At 38.9% G+C, this 19,860-nt stretch overlaps 1 protein-coding gene across 1 annotated transcript in view; it reads left to right on the forward strand.

Moving 5' to 3' along the window:
- The window catches only part of COX15 (cytochrome c oxidase assembly homolog COX15), a 103,806-nt gene extending 85,348 nt beyond the window's left edge, over nucleotides 1–18,458 (forward strand). The window contains exons 4-11 of the mRNA XM_004467142.4: nucleotides 1,229–1,419; nucleotides 4,003–4,125; nucleotides 4,331–4,517; nucleotides 8,311–8,478; nucleotides 10,516–10,597; nucleotides 12,298–12,452; nucleotides 13,936–14,049; nucleotides 15,615–18,458. Of these exons, the coding sequence (XP_004467199.2) occupies nucleotides 1,229–1,419; nucleotides 4,003–4,125; nucleotides 4,331–4,517; nucleotides 8,311–8,478; nucleotides 10,516–10,597; nucleotides 12,298–12,452; nucleotides 13,936–14,049; nucleotides 15,615–15,746 (1,152 nt within the window). The 3' untranslated portion in view covers nucleotides 15,747–18,458. The remainder of the gene's footprint in view (nucleotides 1–1,228; nucleotides 1,420–4,002; nucleotides 4,126–4,330; nucleotides 4,518–8,310; nucleotides 8,479–10,515; nucleotides 10,598–12,297; nucleotides 12,453–13,935; nucleotides 14,050–15,614) is intronic.
- Nucleotides 18,459–19,860: the final 1,402 nt, after the last annotated feature.

Here is a 19,860-nt window from a genome sequence, read left to right on the forward strand (position 1 = left end):
TTGTATAAATGGGGATGGGATGGAAGAGCGGGATAAAGATAATAAATAGACCCACGTCACATTTCCGTAGTTCCTTATAGCTATACAAAGCAGTTTCTTGTGTACAGAGCCCCTGGATTCAGATTGGGCCTTACCACTTGCTGTGTGATATTGACCAAGTTATTTAACCTTTCTGTGCCCCAGTTACCTAATATATAAAAAGGGGATAATGGTACCTACTACATAAGGTTGTTAAGAGGATTAAATAATTTAATACACAAAAAGCATCTAATATATGGTAAGAGTTTAGTAAGTTTTACCTGTACATTTGATTTTTGCTAAAAAGCACCCCTAGGTAGTCAGGGTAGGGACTATAACCCCAATTCTGTAGAGAAGGAAATTGAAGCTTGAGTTAAGTGACTTGTCTACTGTTACTCAGAAGCAGAGTGGGAAACAATACGGGGTTTTGGATTCTGCTAGAGCTAAAAGAGAGAGTGTGTATTCACTCAACTAGTTAATTATTGTGTATTAGAAACTGGTAACAGAAGGATAAATACAACAAGGCAGCTCTCCTGCAGAAAGTCACCATTCATTTATTAACTCATTTGTCAAATCTTTATTAAGGTCTAATTGGGTGGGAGCACTGTTCTAGACACAAAGGTTACAGGAGGGAAAGAGTCAGCCTCTGACCTGACCCTTCCATCTCCGAGCTCAAAGCTTAGTCAGAGGTACAAACAAATGACCATGAAGTGTGTTAAGGAGGTAAGAGCTGAGATAGGGGAGGTACAGTGTACTATGGGAGGATGCCTGGAGGGTGCCTAATGCAGACTTGGGAAGGTCAGGAAATACTTCCCAGAGAAGGGGACATCTAAACTGAGACCTTCAGTAGGTATTCGCAATCAAAGTTCAGGGAGTGTCCCAGACAGAAAGAAGTCATGTGTAAAGACCTAGAAAAGAAAGAAAATGCCCTATATCTAAAGTATAAAGTTGAGTCTGGGAGAAGAATACAGAAACCAGAAGGCTCAGGATGGATGGGAAGGAGGCAAGGCTGGTGGCAGGAAAACCACTTGAAAGGTGAATTCCATTATCCAGGTAAGAGATGATGACTTACCGTGACAGCGGTGGTAGGGGTGTGTCAGTACCTTCCTGACAGGATACTCTGCCTCAGACAGAGTGGGGTTAAATGTGTTCAGCAGTGGAGCACGGCCCTTTCCTTCTCCAGTTGTAATTTGTCTGTCTTGATCCCTAGTGTGGTTGCAGCTGTGGGATCAGGCGCCCCTTGAGGCCAAGGCAGTACAGCACCATTTCTGAAGTAGCTTTGCAGTCTGGAAGGGGTACAGTGCCCCTTCCCTCGAAGGCTGCTGAGCGGGTGGTGGGCCGATGGCTCCTGATCTGCAGTGGAACAGTGGCTGGAGCAGTTATTCTTGGTGGAGTAACTCGGTGAGTAATCACTAGAAAGTCAGCTCTTTGAGCCATCTGTAGATGCCCAAGATGGAAAGGACCTTATAGATCATCTAGTCTAGCTCCTTTATTTTAGAGATGGAGAAACTTAAGGCCTGAAGAGGGGACATGTCTGATGGTTTGCCCTGCCAGAGAACAGTTTAGGGTTTTAGTAGGAGCCCTTCATAGAGATTGGTTTAAGCCTTAACTGTTAGCTCTGCATTGTTGGTGGGTTTGTTGCTTTTTTTAAGTATCTCCCCAGTTCAAATTTGTCTTTTTTTTTTTTTTTTTTACAGTTTGTTTGACTTAAACCCAGAAAAGTTCCAAATATCACAGTTGTTAATATGTTTCTTAGGTCACTTTAATCCTATAGGTTCTCTTCTTCCCTCTCTCCCTCTCTCTCTCTGCTTGCCAGTTTTGTTGTTGTTGATGAAGAAACCCAAATCATTTGTCCTATAAAGTCTCCCAGTGTCTGGATTTTGCTATTACTTAACTGTGGTGTAGTTTAACATGTACCTTTGTCCTTTATATTTCCTGTAACTGGTAGTTGCTTGATCAGGATAAAATGCGGTAGGAGAACGCAAAAATACTTCCTAGGTGACGGTGTTTAAATCCATTAGAATATCCATAATGTCCAGTATCTCTTAGAAATGTCAACAGTTGATGACCAGGAAGTGGATCTGACTCAAGTAGTTGAGTGCCTGCTTCTCACATGGGAGGTCCTGGGTTTGGTTCCTGGTGTCTCCTAAAAACAGAAACAAATAACAAGCAAACGGATGAAGGAGCCAACTCAGGGGAGCCAGTGTGGCTTGTTGGTTGAATGACAGCTTCCCACTTATGAGGTCCTGGACTCAATCCTGGCCCTGGTACCTAAAAAAAACAACAACAAAAAAGCAGAATAGCTGATAACCATTGCCTATATCTATTATTTCATTAGTGTTGCAAAATCGTAATATTTTAATTATATTATCAACTCTAAAGAGAAACTTTCCCTCATTAAGTATTTGGTTATCCTTAAGTGTAGTTTGCATAGGAAAGGCAGGAGAAATATTTGAATCTTTCCCTTTACCTACCAATTCTCAAAATAATAAATTGGTTCCCATGCATCTTCCAAAGATAACCAGTAAGGTGTATAGGTGTTTGAGTTTTTTCAGTATCATTATGAGCTCATAGATTTAAACATATTTGATATGTCTTAATCCATTGCAAGATGATGGTGATGTGAGCCTCTTCAGGTTGACTCTTGAGTCTTTTTAACCAGACTTCGGTAATGTTTGACTAGTTCCCTTACCTTCTGTTATGATAAAATGTTCCAGGCTCATCTTATATATTTCCTCCCTTAGGCTTAGAATCAGCCTTTTATTTTAGAAGCCCTAGCTCCTTTTGGAGAAAATACTTTCTGAATTTAATACAGTATGTGTTCCTCAAATTCTCTCAACAGTCCCTGTGCCCGTATTTCTTTAAGATTCTTTCAAATTACTTTATTGAGTATTGTATAGGCTGTTATGGGAAACTGAAAATTTGAGTTTTGTTGACTTTAGATTCACTCAAGAACCTAAACTTTTTTTATAGCTGTAATAAATCTCTTTTCCTTGTGTAAAGAATGCTGCATTTAGGAAGCATTTCTTTGGTCTAAGGGTTGATTATGCCTGTCAAAGAATCATAGTGAAAAAAAGAAGTAGGGAGCATTTATTTATTTATTTATTTATTTAATTTTAAAGATTTATTGATTTATTTCTCCCCTGCCCCATTGTTTTGCACTTGCTGTCTGCTATCTGTGTCCATTGATTGTGTGTTCTGTGTCTGCTTGTCTTCTTTTAAGGTGGCACTGAGAACCAATCCCGGGACCTTCTGGAGTGGAAGAAAGGCACTCAATCTCTCAGCTCCCTGATCTGCTGCATCTCTTGTTGTTTCTCCTCTTTTTGTTGCATCATCTTGCTGTGCCAGCTCTTTGTGTGGGCCAGCACTCCTTGTGGGTCTGCACTCCGTGCAGGCCCACTCTTTGCTCGGACCAGCTTGCCACATAGGCCAGCTTGCTTTCACCAGGAGGCCCCGGGAATCGAGCCCTGGACCTCCTATATGGTAGATGGAAACCTAATCACTTGGGCCACTTCCACTTCCCGGGGAGATTTTAATAATAAAAGGATTGAGAGAATAAGAGCGAAAAGAAATTTGTACCTCATGGCTGCTATTTCTGCCAAAATTCTAAGAAGTAAACAGAGAAAGGTGTCAAAAGATAAAACGGAGTGGATGTGGCTCAAGCAGTTGAATGCCTACCTCCCACATAGGAGGTCCTGGGTTTTGTTCCCAGTGCCTCCTGAAAAAAGAAATAAACCAAGAACAAAGAATAAGCAAAACAAAACAAAACAAACCAACTCAGGGAAGCCAACGTGGCTCAGTGGTTGCTCACCAGCTTCTCACATATGAGGTCAATCCCCACCCCTAGTACCTCAAAAAAAGAGAGAAAACAATGTGTTTACCTTTGGAGGGGTTAAGTTCAGATCCACTTGATGGCATAAAAAACCATTTATGAGTAATCCAGTATATCACATACACACCAAAAAATTTCTTTCCTATCCTAAGGTTGACGGAATCTGGGCTGTCAATGGTAGATTGGCATTTAGTAAAGGAGATGAAGCCACCTACAAGCCAAGAGGAATGGGAAGCAGAATTCCAAAAATACCAGCAATTTCCAGAATTTAAAATGTAAGTATTGAAAAAATCAGGTAAACATCCTTCTAGGCCCACTTAATTGTTTGGTTATCTAAACACTTAGAATGGTCATGTTCCTTTATTTCTTGATATAGGCATACCTTGTTTTATTGTGCTTTGCTTTATTGTGCTTCACAGATCCCTAAGAAATAAAAATTAGATGGATATTTCATCTGCTTTGACTTTTCTTTTCATCCAGCTTGAACCATGATATGACATTGGCAGAATTCAAGTTCATCTGGTACATGGAGTACTCACACCGAATGTGGGGGCGCCTTGTAGGCCTTGCCTACATCCTGCCTGCAGCTTACTTTTGGAGAAAGGGCTGGCTCAGTCGAGGCATGAAAGGACGTGTCCTTGCCCTCTGTGGCTTAGTCTGCTTCCAGGTGAGAATTATTCAAAGTTAGGGACCCAGAGATACTCCATGGAGCTTCCTAGAAGGCATTGTTTTTGTTTTGTTTTATTTTGTCTTTATTTATTTTTAATATTACATTCGAAAAATATGAGGTCCCCATACACCCCCCACTCCCCTCCCCCCACTCCTCCCCCCATAACAACAATCTCCTCCATCATTGTGGGACATTCATTGCATTTGGTGAATACATCTCTGAGCACCACTGTACCTCATTGTCAGTGGTCCACATCATAGCCCACACTCTCCCACAGTCCACCCAGTGGGCCATGGGAGGACATACAGTATCTGGTAACTGTCCCTGCAGCACCACCCAGGACAACTCCAAGTCCTGAAAACGCCCCCACATCTCCTCTCTTCTTTCCACTCCCCACCCCCAGCAGCCACCATTGCCACTTTCTCCACACCAATGCCACATTTTCTTCGATTACTAATCACAATAGTTCATGAATAGAATATCAGTAAGTCTACTTTATTCCATACTCTATTCCTCCATCCTGTGGACCTTGGAATGGTTGTGTCCACTCTACATCTACATCAAGAGCGGGCTTAGATTCCACATGGATGCTGGGTGCAATTCTCCTGCTTTAAGTTGTAGGCACTCTTGGCTCTCTGGTGTGGTGATTGACTAGAAGGCATTGTTTTTAAGGAAGTAATCTTTGAGGCAACATAAGTGGATAACAGCATGAATTTTGGTATCACAGATAAGTTCTCTGTAAGCTCTGATTTCTTTACCTGTAAATAAGAATAAGAATAATGGTGCTTATCATTTAGGTTGTATGAATATTAAATGATATAATGCATATAAAGCCTTATTTTAGTGCCTGGTATCTATTAAGCACTCAGTAAATATTTCGTGTGTGTCACAAGAATTAGATTTTTTTTCTCATCATGTCTTTCTTTGTTCTTGTCTCCTGCCTCTTGCTGATTGCCTGCTGTATGGGGAAGTGGTATCCCTATGCTAAAATGGCTCCAGAAAGAATAGGAAAATTCCAAAAGATAGAGACATTTTGTGGGATGAAGGCTCTTAGAACGCAGGTATAGCTGAGAGATATTCAAGCATAAATGGTGATGCAAACCACATAAATTGAACTCTTCTTAAGGAAAAGAGCTTTGCAAAACTTCCACAATTAATGTGTTAGATGAGATTGAAAGTCAAGAAATGGAGTATGAGAGAAGACCCATAGAGGTACTTGGTTCAAGGTGTAGAGGTCCTAAGGATGAGGCTGCAGAATATCAAAGCACCAAAGTAACAGCATCATAGTTTGATCAGGAGAAAGTTTATTAGTTAATTTATAACTCAGAAGTGGTAAGAATACGAACAAATTAGAAGGAGATAAAGAGGGAAATAGTAGAGAAGAAATGAAAGCAATTCACAAACAAAAAAGAGACAATAATAAAAGTCTTAGTAGAGATGAGGGGAGAGTAGGTGGAACAAAATGAAGGTTTATTTTAGGATGAAGGAAAAAAACCACTAAAGACAGACTCCAAGGGGGGCAGAAATTGAAGATGGCAGACAGGGTTCTAGGAGAAAGAAAGCAGGGTCTGTCACATCGCACTTCATCTTCCAAAATCTGATGCAGATGAAATCAAGATAATTAGAACATCCAGGGTAATCTCAAAGGGGGAAAGAAATGCTCAAAAAGGTTTCTTGAAGGGTATAGATTTTTAAAAGGTGGAGTAAATCTCACCTAGTTGCTTTGATTCTACTGACTTAGGGTGGGATCAAAAGGCTGAATTTTACCTATTATGATTAGAAGTGAGAGTTGTTGGGTTAACCAAAAAAGTCAGGTAAAACTGAGACTCATAGAATATAATACATACCATAAACATTAAACTTAAACTTTTTTTTTTTCCCTGAAAGGCCAGAGCCTTTCCTTGACTATGAGTCCCCTGATTTGAATTTAGCTTCCTATCTCTTACTCAATCAGCTGTGATTTCCAGTTCATTTTCCTTAAAGAGTTATGCGAACTTAGACACTTGTAAAGCAGTCTGCATGCAAAGCCTTACAGATATTTGTAATTTTCCACCAAAACTTTTATATTTGCTTTACTCTTACCTAAATAAACAATAATTTTTTTTAAGCACTCACCTTTATCAAGCTTTTGCAAGGCATTCAGTCTAGTTTTCATTAGAACAACTCTCTATTCTCTTATTTCACTGGTTTACATCATTTTAAGTTATATCAAATATTTATGATAACAAATGTAGCTGGGTGTAAATAGGTTTGGGAACCAGCACAACTGACTTTGATAAACACTGCTTCTAATGTTTATTAGATGATGGGAACAGAAAAAAGTATGTGGCCATTCTAGAGAGTAGCTTTCCCACTGGAGTGTTTAGGGTGCATGAGTATTCACTAGCATGTTCTGCAGAGGGATGGAAAATACCTGCTATTCTGGTGAATGACTTTAAGTGGGGGTTAAAGCTTCACCCAGGACCTGCTTCCCATGTTTTTAAATGCTGGTAGCTTTAATACCTAAAAAGCAAATGACAAGGGTGGGGAAAAGATTCCTTTATTAAATGGGAGAAAGTAGGGACAGATTGGAGAATTTTTTGGTGTTGATGGCAAAATAATATAGTGAAAAAACAATTTCAGGGGAGAAGGATCTAAATGATGACAGACTTGTACTTTTTTTTTTTAATTTTTTAAATTATATATATTTCTTTGATCAGAAAAAGTGCTAAAGATTAGAAAAATGCGAATAATAAAATAGAGCTGTAGGTACCAACATAGAAAGATACCAGGAATATATCACAGAGTTTAAAAAACAAACAGGATACAGAACAGGATATATATATATATAGTAAATATGGTATAGTATGATCCAATTGTGTCATTTAAAAAATACATACATAAGTGTAAAGTCTTGGAGGATGGATATACCAATTTTTAATCTATTAATCTTTGGAAGAGTGAGATTATAAGGAATCTTTCACATTTGACCATGCACTTTTAATTTTTCAATAAAAGATGCCTTTTATGATCACAAAAAAGACTTTGTAAAGATTTTAAAAGAGTAGGGTTGAAAAACTTTTTGGTAATACATGCTAATACATACTATGAACATGTATATATCTCATGAATCAACAATTCTACTCCTAAGCATATACCCTATAGAAATGTGTACATATGATCACCAAGAGATATGTACTAACATGTTCATAGCAGCATTATTCATAGTAACCAAAAACTGGCATTTATATTTATATGCCCATCAACTGTAGAATGGACCAAGTTTTGGCATATTCACATAATGGAATAATACCCAATGAGAATGAACAATTTGCAACATGAATCTCAAAATATAAGTATATGACACAAAAGAGTACATATTGTTTGATTTTATTAATATAGAGTACAAAGACACACAAAACTAATATATACTGTTAGAAGTCAGGATAGTGGTTTCCTGTGGGGGTAGATAGTGCCTGGAAGAGGGCATGAGGGGCGTGATAAGATTCTGTTAGTTTTATCTGGGTGCTGGTTACCAGCATGTATTCAGTTTGATTCAGTGAGCCATACACTTGTATACTTTTTACATTTGGATTATACTTCAATAAAAAATTAATCTAAGTTAAGTATTTTGGTGCCATGTGTGGAAATGTAGATAGGTCATGATTGCTGGGAAACTGGGGATATGGGAGGGTATGGAAAGGAAGGGTCAGTCAGATATGGAGTACTCCTGGTAACTCATTTTCTTAGAGAGTACAGTTGAGTGGACATTTCAACCTTGCTTAATTTACCCCCCTTTTTTTGGTTCTAGGGTCTGTTAGGGTGGTATATGGTGAAAAGTGGACTAGAAGAAAAACCAGACTCCCATGACATCCCTCGGGTCAGTCAGTACCGCCTCGCTGCCCACCTAGGATCAGCCCTTGTTCTTTATTGCGCCAGTTTGTGGACCTCGCTCTCATTGCTCCTCCCTCAGCATAAGGTAAAAAAACAATTCAGTCTACCTACTTTAGCACATCTGCAGAGATGCTGTGACAAGGTCAGGAAAATAGGAATTCTTGTTCTGATGGGTCAAAATGCATGGATTCTCTCAAGTAACATCTACCAATTTACCAGAAATGAGATGTAACCAAATCTTCGAGAAACACTGAACTTTGGAACTACAAATAAAAATATGCAGTTATTGTGTTTGTTGAGCTGGAGCAACTTATTCAAAGAAGCTGAATAGGTGCTGACTATCTTGTCAGCACCATCTATTGTTGACAATACACATTTAAGTAAAAAAGTGGGAAGGCACCCCAACAATAGGAGATATCCCAACCACTTTAATTCTGACTCCTTGAAACATGGTGGATGGCGAGTGAAGGAAGGCCAAAAACGAGCTATTTCTGAACCTTTAGGGGTGTGCAAGAACCTGTTGTGTTGTTTGTTCTTTAGATGGGGACCTACTGTTCATCAAGTCTAAAAAGATAGTAAACCTTAAGGATCTTGTCCAAAAGCATATCAGCTGCATGCTAATTCAAGGAAAGTAATAGTTTTTACATTTTATGCTTTGATTTAAATGCAAGGTATAAACTTTTCTTAGAGGCCCTCATTTATAATAGAGGTCTTGAGATACAACATCCCTATAGAACATTTTTTTCTAGAAAAAAAAATTAATATATATTAGGCATTGAAATCTTGGGTTGACCTGGATTCACTGTTCATGGAAAGAAGTTTGAGGTGCCTTAGAACTCTCAAATAGAGTCAAGCAATAGGTATTTGGAGCTAGTGGCCTGGATCCCAGGAGAAAGTGAGGCCTGGAAATGGAGATGTTGACTTGGCAGTCATCTCCACTCAGAAGCCAGATTGGGTTAAACTTTGATGTAGGAGACAGTCCACATCTGAGTTATTCCTTTTCTCCTATCAAAACCAAATTTCTAAAATATGTTGCCTATATCTATAGCTTCTGCTTCCTGATAATCCATTCTTTTTTTTTTTTCCAATCTCTATAATCTGGCTTATTTACCTGTCCCCTCTACATATACAGTCACATGTTCACCCACACACTCGTAAACACACTCTACTTCTACTGAAATTGTACTCTTAATGGTTACTAATATTTTTCTAATTATAATGAAGTGTTTTTCTCTTTTTTTTTTCTAATTTATATTCCACCTAATTACAGAAAGGATTTAAGATTATGTAGTCAATTCACAATATAGTGCTATGCTATCCAACACCTACCAACCACACGTGGATATTTAAATTGTAATTAGTTGTACTAGCCACATTTCAAGTCCTCATAAGCCACATGTGGCTAGTGCCTGACCTTGAAGAGCACAAATGTAGAACATTTCTATCATTGCAGAAAGTTCTTTGGACAGTGTTTATAATCTTATGATATTTTAGAAATGATATCTACTTTTCACATACTAGATTATAAACCATTTGAGGGTGGGACTCTGACTAAATTCATTTGTATCTTCATAGTTTCCTGTTTATAAAGTTCTTAATAAATATTGGTTGATTTATTGATTGGTATCAGAAGTTGGCTGTTGTAAAAATAAAAACAAATCTATTTTGACTTGACTAAAAATATGAAGTACAAGAATCTCCACTCTAGGCATTTTATGCAATTTTAATTTTGACTCTATTTGCTAAGCAGTCAGTATCATACACAATATTAAAATCTAGTCCCATATCTTAAGCCATATCATTTCAGCCATGGCAAAGCATTTTTTCCCTGAATAATGCAAATCATTCAATTAAACAGATGTATGTTGAATAACTGTATTCCAAACACTTGGCTTGCATTACTGCAGTAAACGTGACCATTGGCAGTTCCCTGCCTTCACAAGATGTACAGGATGGCAGGGAAGGCAAATTGAAAGTATGTCTGCTGGGATTACTTAATGTCGGTGTGGAGTCAGGAAAGACCTGAACTTAATTTGTCACTTGGGTTTGGCCTTGGAGAGTTTTACTGCCTCCCATAGTTCCTGTAGTACAGTTTATTTGAATGATTTTCTTTCTTATTTAGTTACCTGAAACCCGTCAACTCCTACGGTTAAGACGATTTGCTTATGGAACAGCAGGCCTAGTGTTCCTTACAGCTCTCTCAGGTAGGACTCTTATAAAAGATGGCCTATTTTTCATTCCACTCTAAGATGGGATCTCTTTCCTGATACTTTATCCTTCCTCCTATATCCTTGAATTCCCTTTCAGACCTGCCTCTCTCATACCCACCATCTTCACCCTCTGTTTTCTTTTCCTTCCTCCCTTCCAAGAATCCTACTTTCCAGTCAGTTCAACAAAAGATTGTGCATTTACTTGGATCCAGACTGCCTAGGTTCAAATCCTGGCTCTACCACCTATGAGTTATGTGACCTTGGGCAAGCTGTGTAACCTCTCTTGGCTCAGTGACCTCATCTACAAAATGGAGATGATGATTATAGTATGAGTAACATATGTAAAGTGCTTAGAACTGTACCTGGTATATAGCAAAGGCTATTTAAATGTTAGCTGCTATTATAATGGAAATAATTTGTGTTATTTTTACATTGCACCAAGATGCATGAAACAAAAGGCCTGCCTTCAGTGATAATCTAAGGGGAGAGTTCAGCAGGACAGAGAGAACAACAGAGGTCTTTTCTTATTTGCTAAACTACACAGGCTTCTACCTCTCTCACTGTAGAATTGCACTATCCAATACAATAACTACTAGCCTTGTCTGGCTGCTTACATTTAAGTTAATTAAAATTAAATAATATATGTAATATTTATATAATCTAAGTATCTTTTAAAAAATTAAAAACTATGTTTAAAAAAAATTATAATTCCTCAGTAATACTAGCCACATTTCAGAGTTTAGTAACCACATATATTAGTGGCTGTTGTTTTAGACATTACAAATAGGGAACATTTCCATCATCACAGAAGGGTCTATTAGACAGCATTACTCTAGAAGAAAAATAATATTGATTCAAACTAATGATCCACCCAGACCCCACCCCCCTTTTTTTTTGGTGGAAGAGCTGAATTTTGGCTTTATAAATAGCATTCATAAAAATAAGTAATGTGACCTAACCTGCCCTGAATCCTCTTTGATCATAAATAACAGACCAGTCATCTCAATTCGATACCCTCTTTTCATCCAAGATTTAGTTTGCATTCATTTCAACTTACATTTATTACACCCTTACTATGTAAATGGGGGAAGACAGATAATAAACTACAAATACATATGTCAGATGGTGCCGAAAATGAAAAAACCAAATAAGGGGATAAAGAGAGGTGGGCTGGGGAGAGTGCTGCTTTATATAGAATCATCAGGGAGGAGCTCTTTGATAAGGTGACATTTGAGTGCAGACCTGAGGAAATGAGAGAGTAAAGCACAGAGATATCTGGAGAAGATCATTTCCAAAATCAATCAGTGGGCCTCAGTGCGGGGGGGGTGGGGGGAGGCGCTCTCCAGGGCTTCTAGTCCACTCCTCTAGGGGAGGCACATCAGAATCTTGGGGTGGAAGCAGGTGAGGATGCAGTTTTGTTTTTTGTTTCTTTTTAGGAGGTACTAGGGATTGAACCCAGGATCTCGTACATGGGAGGCAGGTACTCAACCACTGAGCTATATACACTCCCCTCAGTTTTTTGTCATTGTTTTTTTTGCCTTAATGTTTCCCTGATCATGACATATATAATTTTGATAAATATACTGGTTTGAGAACCCCTACTATGTATATGACTACTTTTTGTCTGCACAGAACTAGTATTTGGTCTCTTCTTTCTTTCATTTGAATAAACACCAGTTTACCTTGGAATGCAGGAGCTTTTGTGGCAGGACTAGATGCTGGGCTTGTTTACAACTCCTTCCCCAAGATGGGAGAATCCTGGATCCCAGAGGATCTCTTCACCTTTTCCCCCATCCTAAGGAATGTTTTTGAGAATCCCACCATGGTGCAGTTTGATCACCGTATACTGGTAAGTCTGGCTGGTGGTTACCTGCTATTAAGCACAGGGAACCTCACAGCCTTGGAGTGACAGTGAAGCACTGATGGCAACAGTAGAGGGTAGAGTGGGAACTATGTTTCCTTATCTTTTTGAAGAAATTCTAGTAACAGTTTTCTAATCTGATGTTTTTGTCCTAATTACACATATCCACTCCAGCCAAATTCTGGCTTCCAGGAGTCTGCCAGCTTCCCAAGGTTCTAATATGCCTTTTAATGCCTGGCAAGTGATAACCTCCCTCAATCTGCACACACTTAGGAGAGTCATTTCGTGGAAATGATGTTGAATAGAGAAGAGAGTACAAAGACAGATGGCTGCTGAGCGCATATGACTTTTCATTTCACATAAACTAATACTTATTAAGGGCCTGCCATGGTCCATGTTAAGATTGGCTGGGTAGCCTGCGCATGATAGACTGGAGCGGGGAAAGAGCAGCAGCAAGGAGACCGGCAAGAAGCAGAGTGCTATTGCAGTAATGCAAGTGAGAGTTGCATGGTGGGAGTGGGACTTGATAAGAATCGTTAATCTAAGAGTTTTTAAAGGAATAGACTATTAATAAGATTGGCTATTAGGGATAAGGATGAAGAAAGGTTAAAAGGGATCCCAGAGTTTCTTCTGTGGCATGCCTAAAACATGACCCACAGAAATGGGACTATTGGAATGAGCATTGAGTGCTTCATCCTCCTAGGAGCATGTCCTCAGATTGAGGTATATTGAGTGTGAGATGATCATAGTATACATCCCAAGAGCAAGGTCAGAGGACTCGGATATCCAAAGAGAATGCTGAGGCTCAAACAGGTTACTTTGTGTGGCCTCAGTCCCTACCTCCACACAACATTTTAGAATAAGTAAAGTCTGGTTGAAATTGTCGTTCTGGACAGCTCTGAAAAGAAAGTGAAATAGAAATAGAATAGAAAAACATTCTCTGATACCACATTAGAGGAGAGGGGCCTTGTTCTGAAGGGGTGCAAATGAAAATGAGACTTTAGATCTTTTTTTAGCATTACCTTCTCCACTCAACCCAGGAAAATAATAACGCTTATGTGCTGTGCCCTTGGGTCAGCCTTGCCTTTTAAAATATGAGATTATAATAGAGATAAAATTAGTGATTTTGCAAAGAGTGATTTTAAAAGTGAGGGCCACATCTGGGAGTGCCCACATTTGAAGGTGAATAAGATTGAGAGAGAGTGAATGTATATGAAGTGATATGTGGAGAAACTTTAGGTAGAGCCCTGAATAACACCAGCAATTAAGAGGCAAGCAGAAGACCACAACCATGTAAGAGAGTGAGGAGGAGGACTCAGGGACAGACCTGCACAGGGGTTACTGTGACTGACCCAGCAAGTAGAGCACTTGCTCGGGGGTCCTGGAGGAGATACATGTAAGGTGGGCAGAAACCAAGAAGGTGGAAATTTCTTACTGACACTTGTGATGAAACACTCTTTCCTTCCTGCAGGGAATCACTTCAGTCACTGCCATTACAGTACTTTACTTCCTGTCCCGGAGAATTCCCCTTCCTCGAAGGACCAAGATGGCAGCAGTGACTCTGCTGGCTTTGGCATATACACAGGTATAAACCATGTCTTTTGGTCTGAGGAGCTCCTTAAAACAAAGTTAAAAAAGAAAGGCGACAGACTAGGAGAAACTATTTTCAATATTTACAACTAACTAAAAGATTAATAATAGAAAATAAAATAAGGACATCAAATTACAATTCTCAGAAGAGGAATGATGAATGGCCAATACATGTGAAAAGCTGTTTAACCTCATTCATGATCAGGGAAGAGGAAATTAAAATAATAAGTACCATTTTGTGCCTGTCAGATTGGAAAAAGAAAAACAAAAAGAATAATAAGTATTGGCATGGGTATAGGAAGAAGGATACCTCCATATATTCTTGGTGAGAACATGCGTTGGTGTAGCTTTGTTTAGAGGGCAGTTTAGCAACAACAACAAAAATACATACATATATATATATATATATTTTTTATGTCAAATGTATAATACTCTGACCCAGCAAATTGACTTACTAATGTCTGCCCCCAAAGATATTCTAATGCACAGAGTTATGTACAAGGAAATTCATTATAGCATTATCCTAATAGTGAAAAACTAGGAATAACCTAAATTGTTAAAGACACAATTTTGGCACATCCATACTGTAGAATATTGTACAGCAGCTTAAAATAAGATCTGAAGACATATTAATAGCAAGTTGCAGGGAAGTGGAAGTGGATGTTTGAAGCAGTTGGGCTCCCATCTACCATATAGGAGGTCCAGGGTTTGATGCCCAGGGCTTCCTGGTGAAGGCAAGCTGGCCTGTGGAGAGCTGGCCCGCATGGAGTACTGTCCCATACAGGAGTGCTGCCTGGTGCAAGAGAGCTGACACAGCAAGATGATGCAACAAATAGAGAAGAGAGAATAAGAGACACAGCAGATCAGGGAATGAAGTGGCACAAGAGAATGATCGCTTCTCTTCCACTCCACAAGTTCCAGGATCAGTTCCTAGAGCCAACTAATGTCAGTGGCACCAGGAATCTGTGTCTCTCTTTGCTGTGTCATCTTGCTGCATCAGCTCTCCATGTGTATGGCACCACTCCTGGGCAGACTGCGCTTTCTTTGCTCAGGGTAGCTCTCCTTGAGGGGCGCACTCCTTGTACGTGGTGCTCCCCTACAGGGAGGAACACCCATGTGGCACAGCACTCCTTGCGCACATCAGCACTGGACATGGGCCAGCTTACCACACGGGCCAGGAGGCCCTGGGTTTGAATCCTGGACCTCCTATTTGTCTCTTATCAGTTGAGACAAATCCGCTTCTGTCCCCTGTATTTTTTAAAAGCACAAAACTATGTTTCGTCTATAAAAATGTATACAGAAGTACAATTATCTAGAAACTGGTAACAGTGGCTACCTTTGAAGAGGGGAACTGGGATTGGGGAAAGGATAAGGGGAGCTTTAGGTTTATTTATTTTGTTTGAATTTCCTTCATTCTGATGTGAAATTAAAATTACATATATTTTAATGTTTTGATGAGAGAATCTGGAGGTTTGCATATCTGGCTTTCCATGCCCTGTTGTTTTCAGTTCCAAATTTCTGGTCACTACCTTTCTTCTTGTCTTCCTTGTGTTACAACAGGTGGGCTTGGGCATTAGCACTCTGCTAATGTACGTTCCAACTCCTTTGGCTGCTACTCACCAGTCAGGCTCCTTGGCTCTGCTCAGCGTTGCCCTTTGGCTTATGAATGAACTCCGACGTGTCCCAAAATAATTCTCAGAGGATCACCTTTCTAGGATTGAAACTGTGCTTTTGAGAGCTTATTGTAGAATACAACTTGGACTTTTCTAAGAAGATGACATTGGCATACCAAGCGGTTTCCAAAGTTGGTCAAGTTATTTAAAACTCATTGCCTGTTTTTGAGACAAAGTCATTGTGTCAAGAATGTCATAGCCTGTGGTTTATGCTAAAGGTTCCTTTGTAAATCCAATAATTTTCATATTGAAAAGTAGGCTTAGGGTAGGCAAATGCCTCCTGTTTGCTCCTTCTTTATAGGTTCTGTCTCAGGTCTCAGTGTTGACAAACTGTTGGTTCTACATGCATGGTCTCTGTTTCTTTGGTCTCCTGAGTTTGGAATTCTGCCAAAGTGGTAGTTTTTTATGATTTTCACTTCCATCTGGTGAAAATTAAAAGGGAAGGATTGTATATCCTAGAGCCAGCTAGCCATTAGCAAGAAGTAGCTGTATCTTCTAGTAGCCCAATTTTTCAAAGATGGGGAAAGGGTAAATTTTCATAAGCTTAAAGTCTATATTCAGCAAGATGTTTTATAAGTACTTGGAAAAGGAAGTAATCAGTATAACCTACTTGGATTCATCAAGTACTACCCTAGTTCCTCTTGACAGTGCTGTTACATCACTAGGACAGGAATGGAATAGACAGTATAAATTGGTTCCTAAAAGGCAGAAAAATATTTCATAACAGCCTTATTATGCTTTTCAACATGTTTAATCAACATGTTTAAACATGGTAGTCTATTCAGATGTTTAAACATGTTGATTAATGAAATGTGTGATTTTGGTCTCTTGGTATTTCACAAGGCTTTATCTTCCTTAACTTTTTTAAAAAGATCAATTATTTGGATGAAATCATCAGAAACATCAGGTTTTAGGATGGAACAAACCAACATAGCTAACATAATAGACGATAGTCACAACTTAGAACAGTCTCAGAATGACATCATCAAGATAAGATTAGACTATAAACCCCTCATTTAAATTAAATAGGTTGTATAAGTTTGAGGTGAAGAAACTCGACTTCATAGTATTTCATATGAAAAAAACTTGGAGATTTCAGTTGGCTACAGGCTCACCATCAACCAGTAACTTGATGACACTTATAAAAAATTAGTGGTGTTTCAGATTTTATCAATAAAAGTGTCACAGGCAGATCACAACTTGTAATAGTCAGAATACCTCTAAGGATTTACATTTCACTCTGGATATCACATTTAAAGGACACTGGCCACTAAGCATGTATCCAGGCAAGAGAGACTAGGATGGTGAAAAGTACACTGTATCACACAAGGACTAGCTGAAGAAACTAGGAATATTTAATTGGAAAAGAGAACATTAAGAGAGAGTGAGAGCCCTGTCTTTGAGAAGTTGAAGCCCTCCCTCTCCTATAGGAGAGATGAGCTTACTTTGGGCGCCAGAGATGGGCAGTGGGTGAAAATTGCAGAAAGGTAGTTTTTAGTTCTGTCAAAAGCAGGAATAGGTCAATTAAATATTTACTGGGGTCTGGCTGATGGAGAAAGTGGCAGGAGACCTTAGCAGATTCCCCAAGTAACGGGCTAAGCCACTACTGAGCTCTGGCCTGTTGCTGCTCTGCGGGCCCTGCATTGCCAGATATCGTTCCTTAAAGAAGCCAGACACCTAGGTTTTTATATGAAAGTGCTCAACTTAAGTGTTGGCAGCAGATTTCAAGTTTTTATAAACATTATGCACACTAAACACATTTGGGAGCAATAAAAAACCCAGTCTGCCTGTTGGAATCTCTGGACTCAGTTTTCTTTCACCTCCATGCTCTGAGTTTCAGGGAGTCCTGCAGTATATGTCTGGGGGAACCTTTCTCGGGTAGTACTTAGCAAAACAGAGGTAGGCAGTTAGTCTTCGGTTTGTTTTGTTTTTTTTCAAAAATCCTGGGCCCTGGTGGGTTTATGCTATTGCTTATTGTTCTGGAGTTGTTTTGACTATTTTAAAATTTGTTCATCCTCCTCACCCTAGAGTGATTCCCTACTTTTTATTCCTTATCTTTTTTTCCTTTATTTTTATTCCTAACTTTTAAAAAATTACAGAACCCAGACCTCACCCCACACCACTTAAATCACAATTTCTGGGAGCAGTGACAGGCGTCAGGATTTTTCACATTCCTCAGGTGATTCCCATGTGCAGACAAGTTTGGGAACCTCTGGCTTAGTCCCTAATAGCCTCATTTCCTTAGAAAAACCTGACCAGCTTGTTCTCATTCCCCTCCGAATTTCCACCCCATCCTGTCTTATTTCATCTGCAATACTCATTTCCTCTTCTAAATAGGAGACTTCCTTAAAGAAAGGGAACTGCAGTCACTGGAGCAGATATCCACACTCTATCTCCACAGACCCAGACTTCCTTAGTTACTCACAGTCAGCAGAGGGCAGTAGGAGCCAACCAAGAACCATATGCAATGCTACACTTCCAAGTACCAACTCATGAATAAAACAAATGCAAGTTTCAGATGTTTTACTTTATTTTTATTTTATTAAAGATGATTGTATAAATTTGGGTAAACAGATCTGGGTGCACTTAGGTATATAACTTTATTGTACCTATCTATGAGCTCCTGGTGAACTGGGATTATCTTAATTATGTTTTTATTTGCAGTATCCCCAGCATCACCCCAGACACATTCCAAATATTGAATGAATGAATAAAAGTGGATGGTTACAGATTGATGTCCCACACACCTATTTCAAAAAAAAAAAAAAGTATTATTCAGACATAAAATGGAATAAAGTTCAGGGGAAATAAGCCAGGCACAAAAGGAGAAATATTGCAAGATCCCACTTGAATGAAATATCTAGAATAAATTCAAAGAAAAAGAAAATATAGAGAGGTTACCATAATTGGTAAAATTTCTGTTTGGGATAATGAAAAAAATTTGATAACTTATGATGATAGTACAGCATTGTAAATATAATTAATGCCATGGGATTATATACTTATAAAGGTTAAGTGGCAAATTTTACATTATTATATCTGACAATTTTTTTAAAGGATTATATTTCCTTCAGAGGTCTCAATAATACTATCGAATTTTAAAATATCAAAGGAAACTAAAACACATGGCTTTCTTTAATCTATCAATCCAGATTTTTTTGTCTCCACACTAGCAAATGCTATCCACTGTGACAGGGTTAGTGATTAGCTATTACCTAAAGTGATGCTGATTGTAAAGACCAACACTGATGATCCTGATAGTAGGATAACCAGTTTATTTGCAGCTATTGTTCTGGTCCTCGGATGAGTGGTGGGTTATATATATCAGCAAACGTAATACAGACACCCATGTCTCTACATAAAGGAACAGGTATGACCACCTCTCTTAACACGCATTACACATTTGGCCCAGTGTGTTTAACTTAACAGTGTTTATTACTGGTAATTTTAAGAACTGTGTTCAGCAAAATTATTGTTCAAAATGAAGAATTAGAAAACCATATAATCCTAGCAACTCCAAGAAGTGGTCTAATCCAGGCAGCCTTTGTTTTTTCAAAATGAGAAAGAAGGGTATCTCTAATTCTGGTTCATAATAAAAGCATGCCTTTCAATACAGACTGCTGAGTCCACTGCTGGAGACAGAAATAATGGAGGAGATAAAGGAATATTATACTTCAGGGCTTCAACTGAAGGAATGGTGAAATGAGAATTTTCAACACAATAACAGAAATACCAGGCAAAGACTTAAGAAGCTAATAAGGGTTAGAGTGTTCACCATCAGCTTTGTAGGAGGGGCCACTTACAGGTACTTATAGGTACTTTGTGGGAGGGGTCCCTTAAGAAAGTACCAGAGCTACCTTAGAGTGAAGGAGTGAGAGGCCACCAGAGGGTATAGGAGAGGCTCAGGAACAAACATCTTCAGGTGTGCCTGAAGCCATGCATGCATGGCTACAAACCATCCTGTGATTTAGAAATTTCTTTCAACTTTGGTTTTTTTAAAAATGGCAAGCAATGGTTGAATACATTTAAAAAATATAAGGTTCTTGTAAGGAGAATGATGATTCAGTATTACAAAGAAAAGGATCTTTTTTGCTGCTTAGACTTCCAGAAAAACAAAATGGTCAACAGGTGTG

Source organism: Dasypus novemcinctus, chromosome 6, assembly GCF_030445035.2.
Source record: "Dasypus novemcinctus isolate mDasNov1 chromosome 6, mDasNov1.1.hap2, whole genome shotgun sequence".
Classification (NCBI taxonomy): Eukaryota; Metazoa; Chordata; class Mammalia; order Cingulata; family Dasypodidae; genus Dasypus; species Dasypus novemcinctus.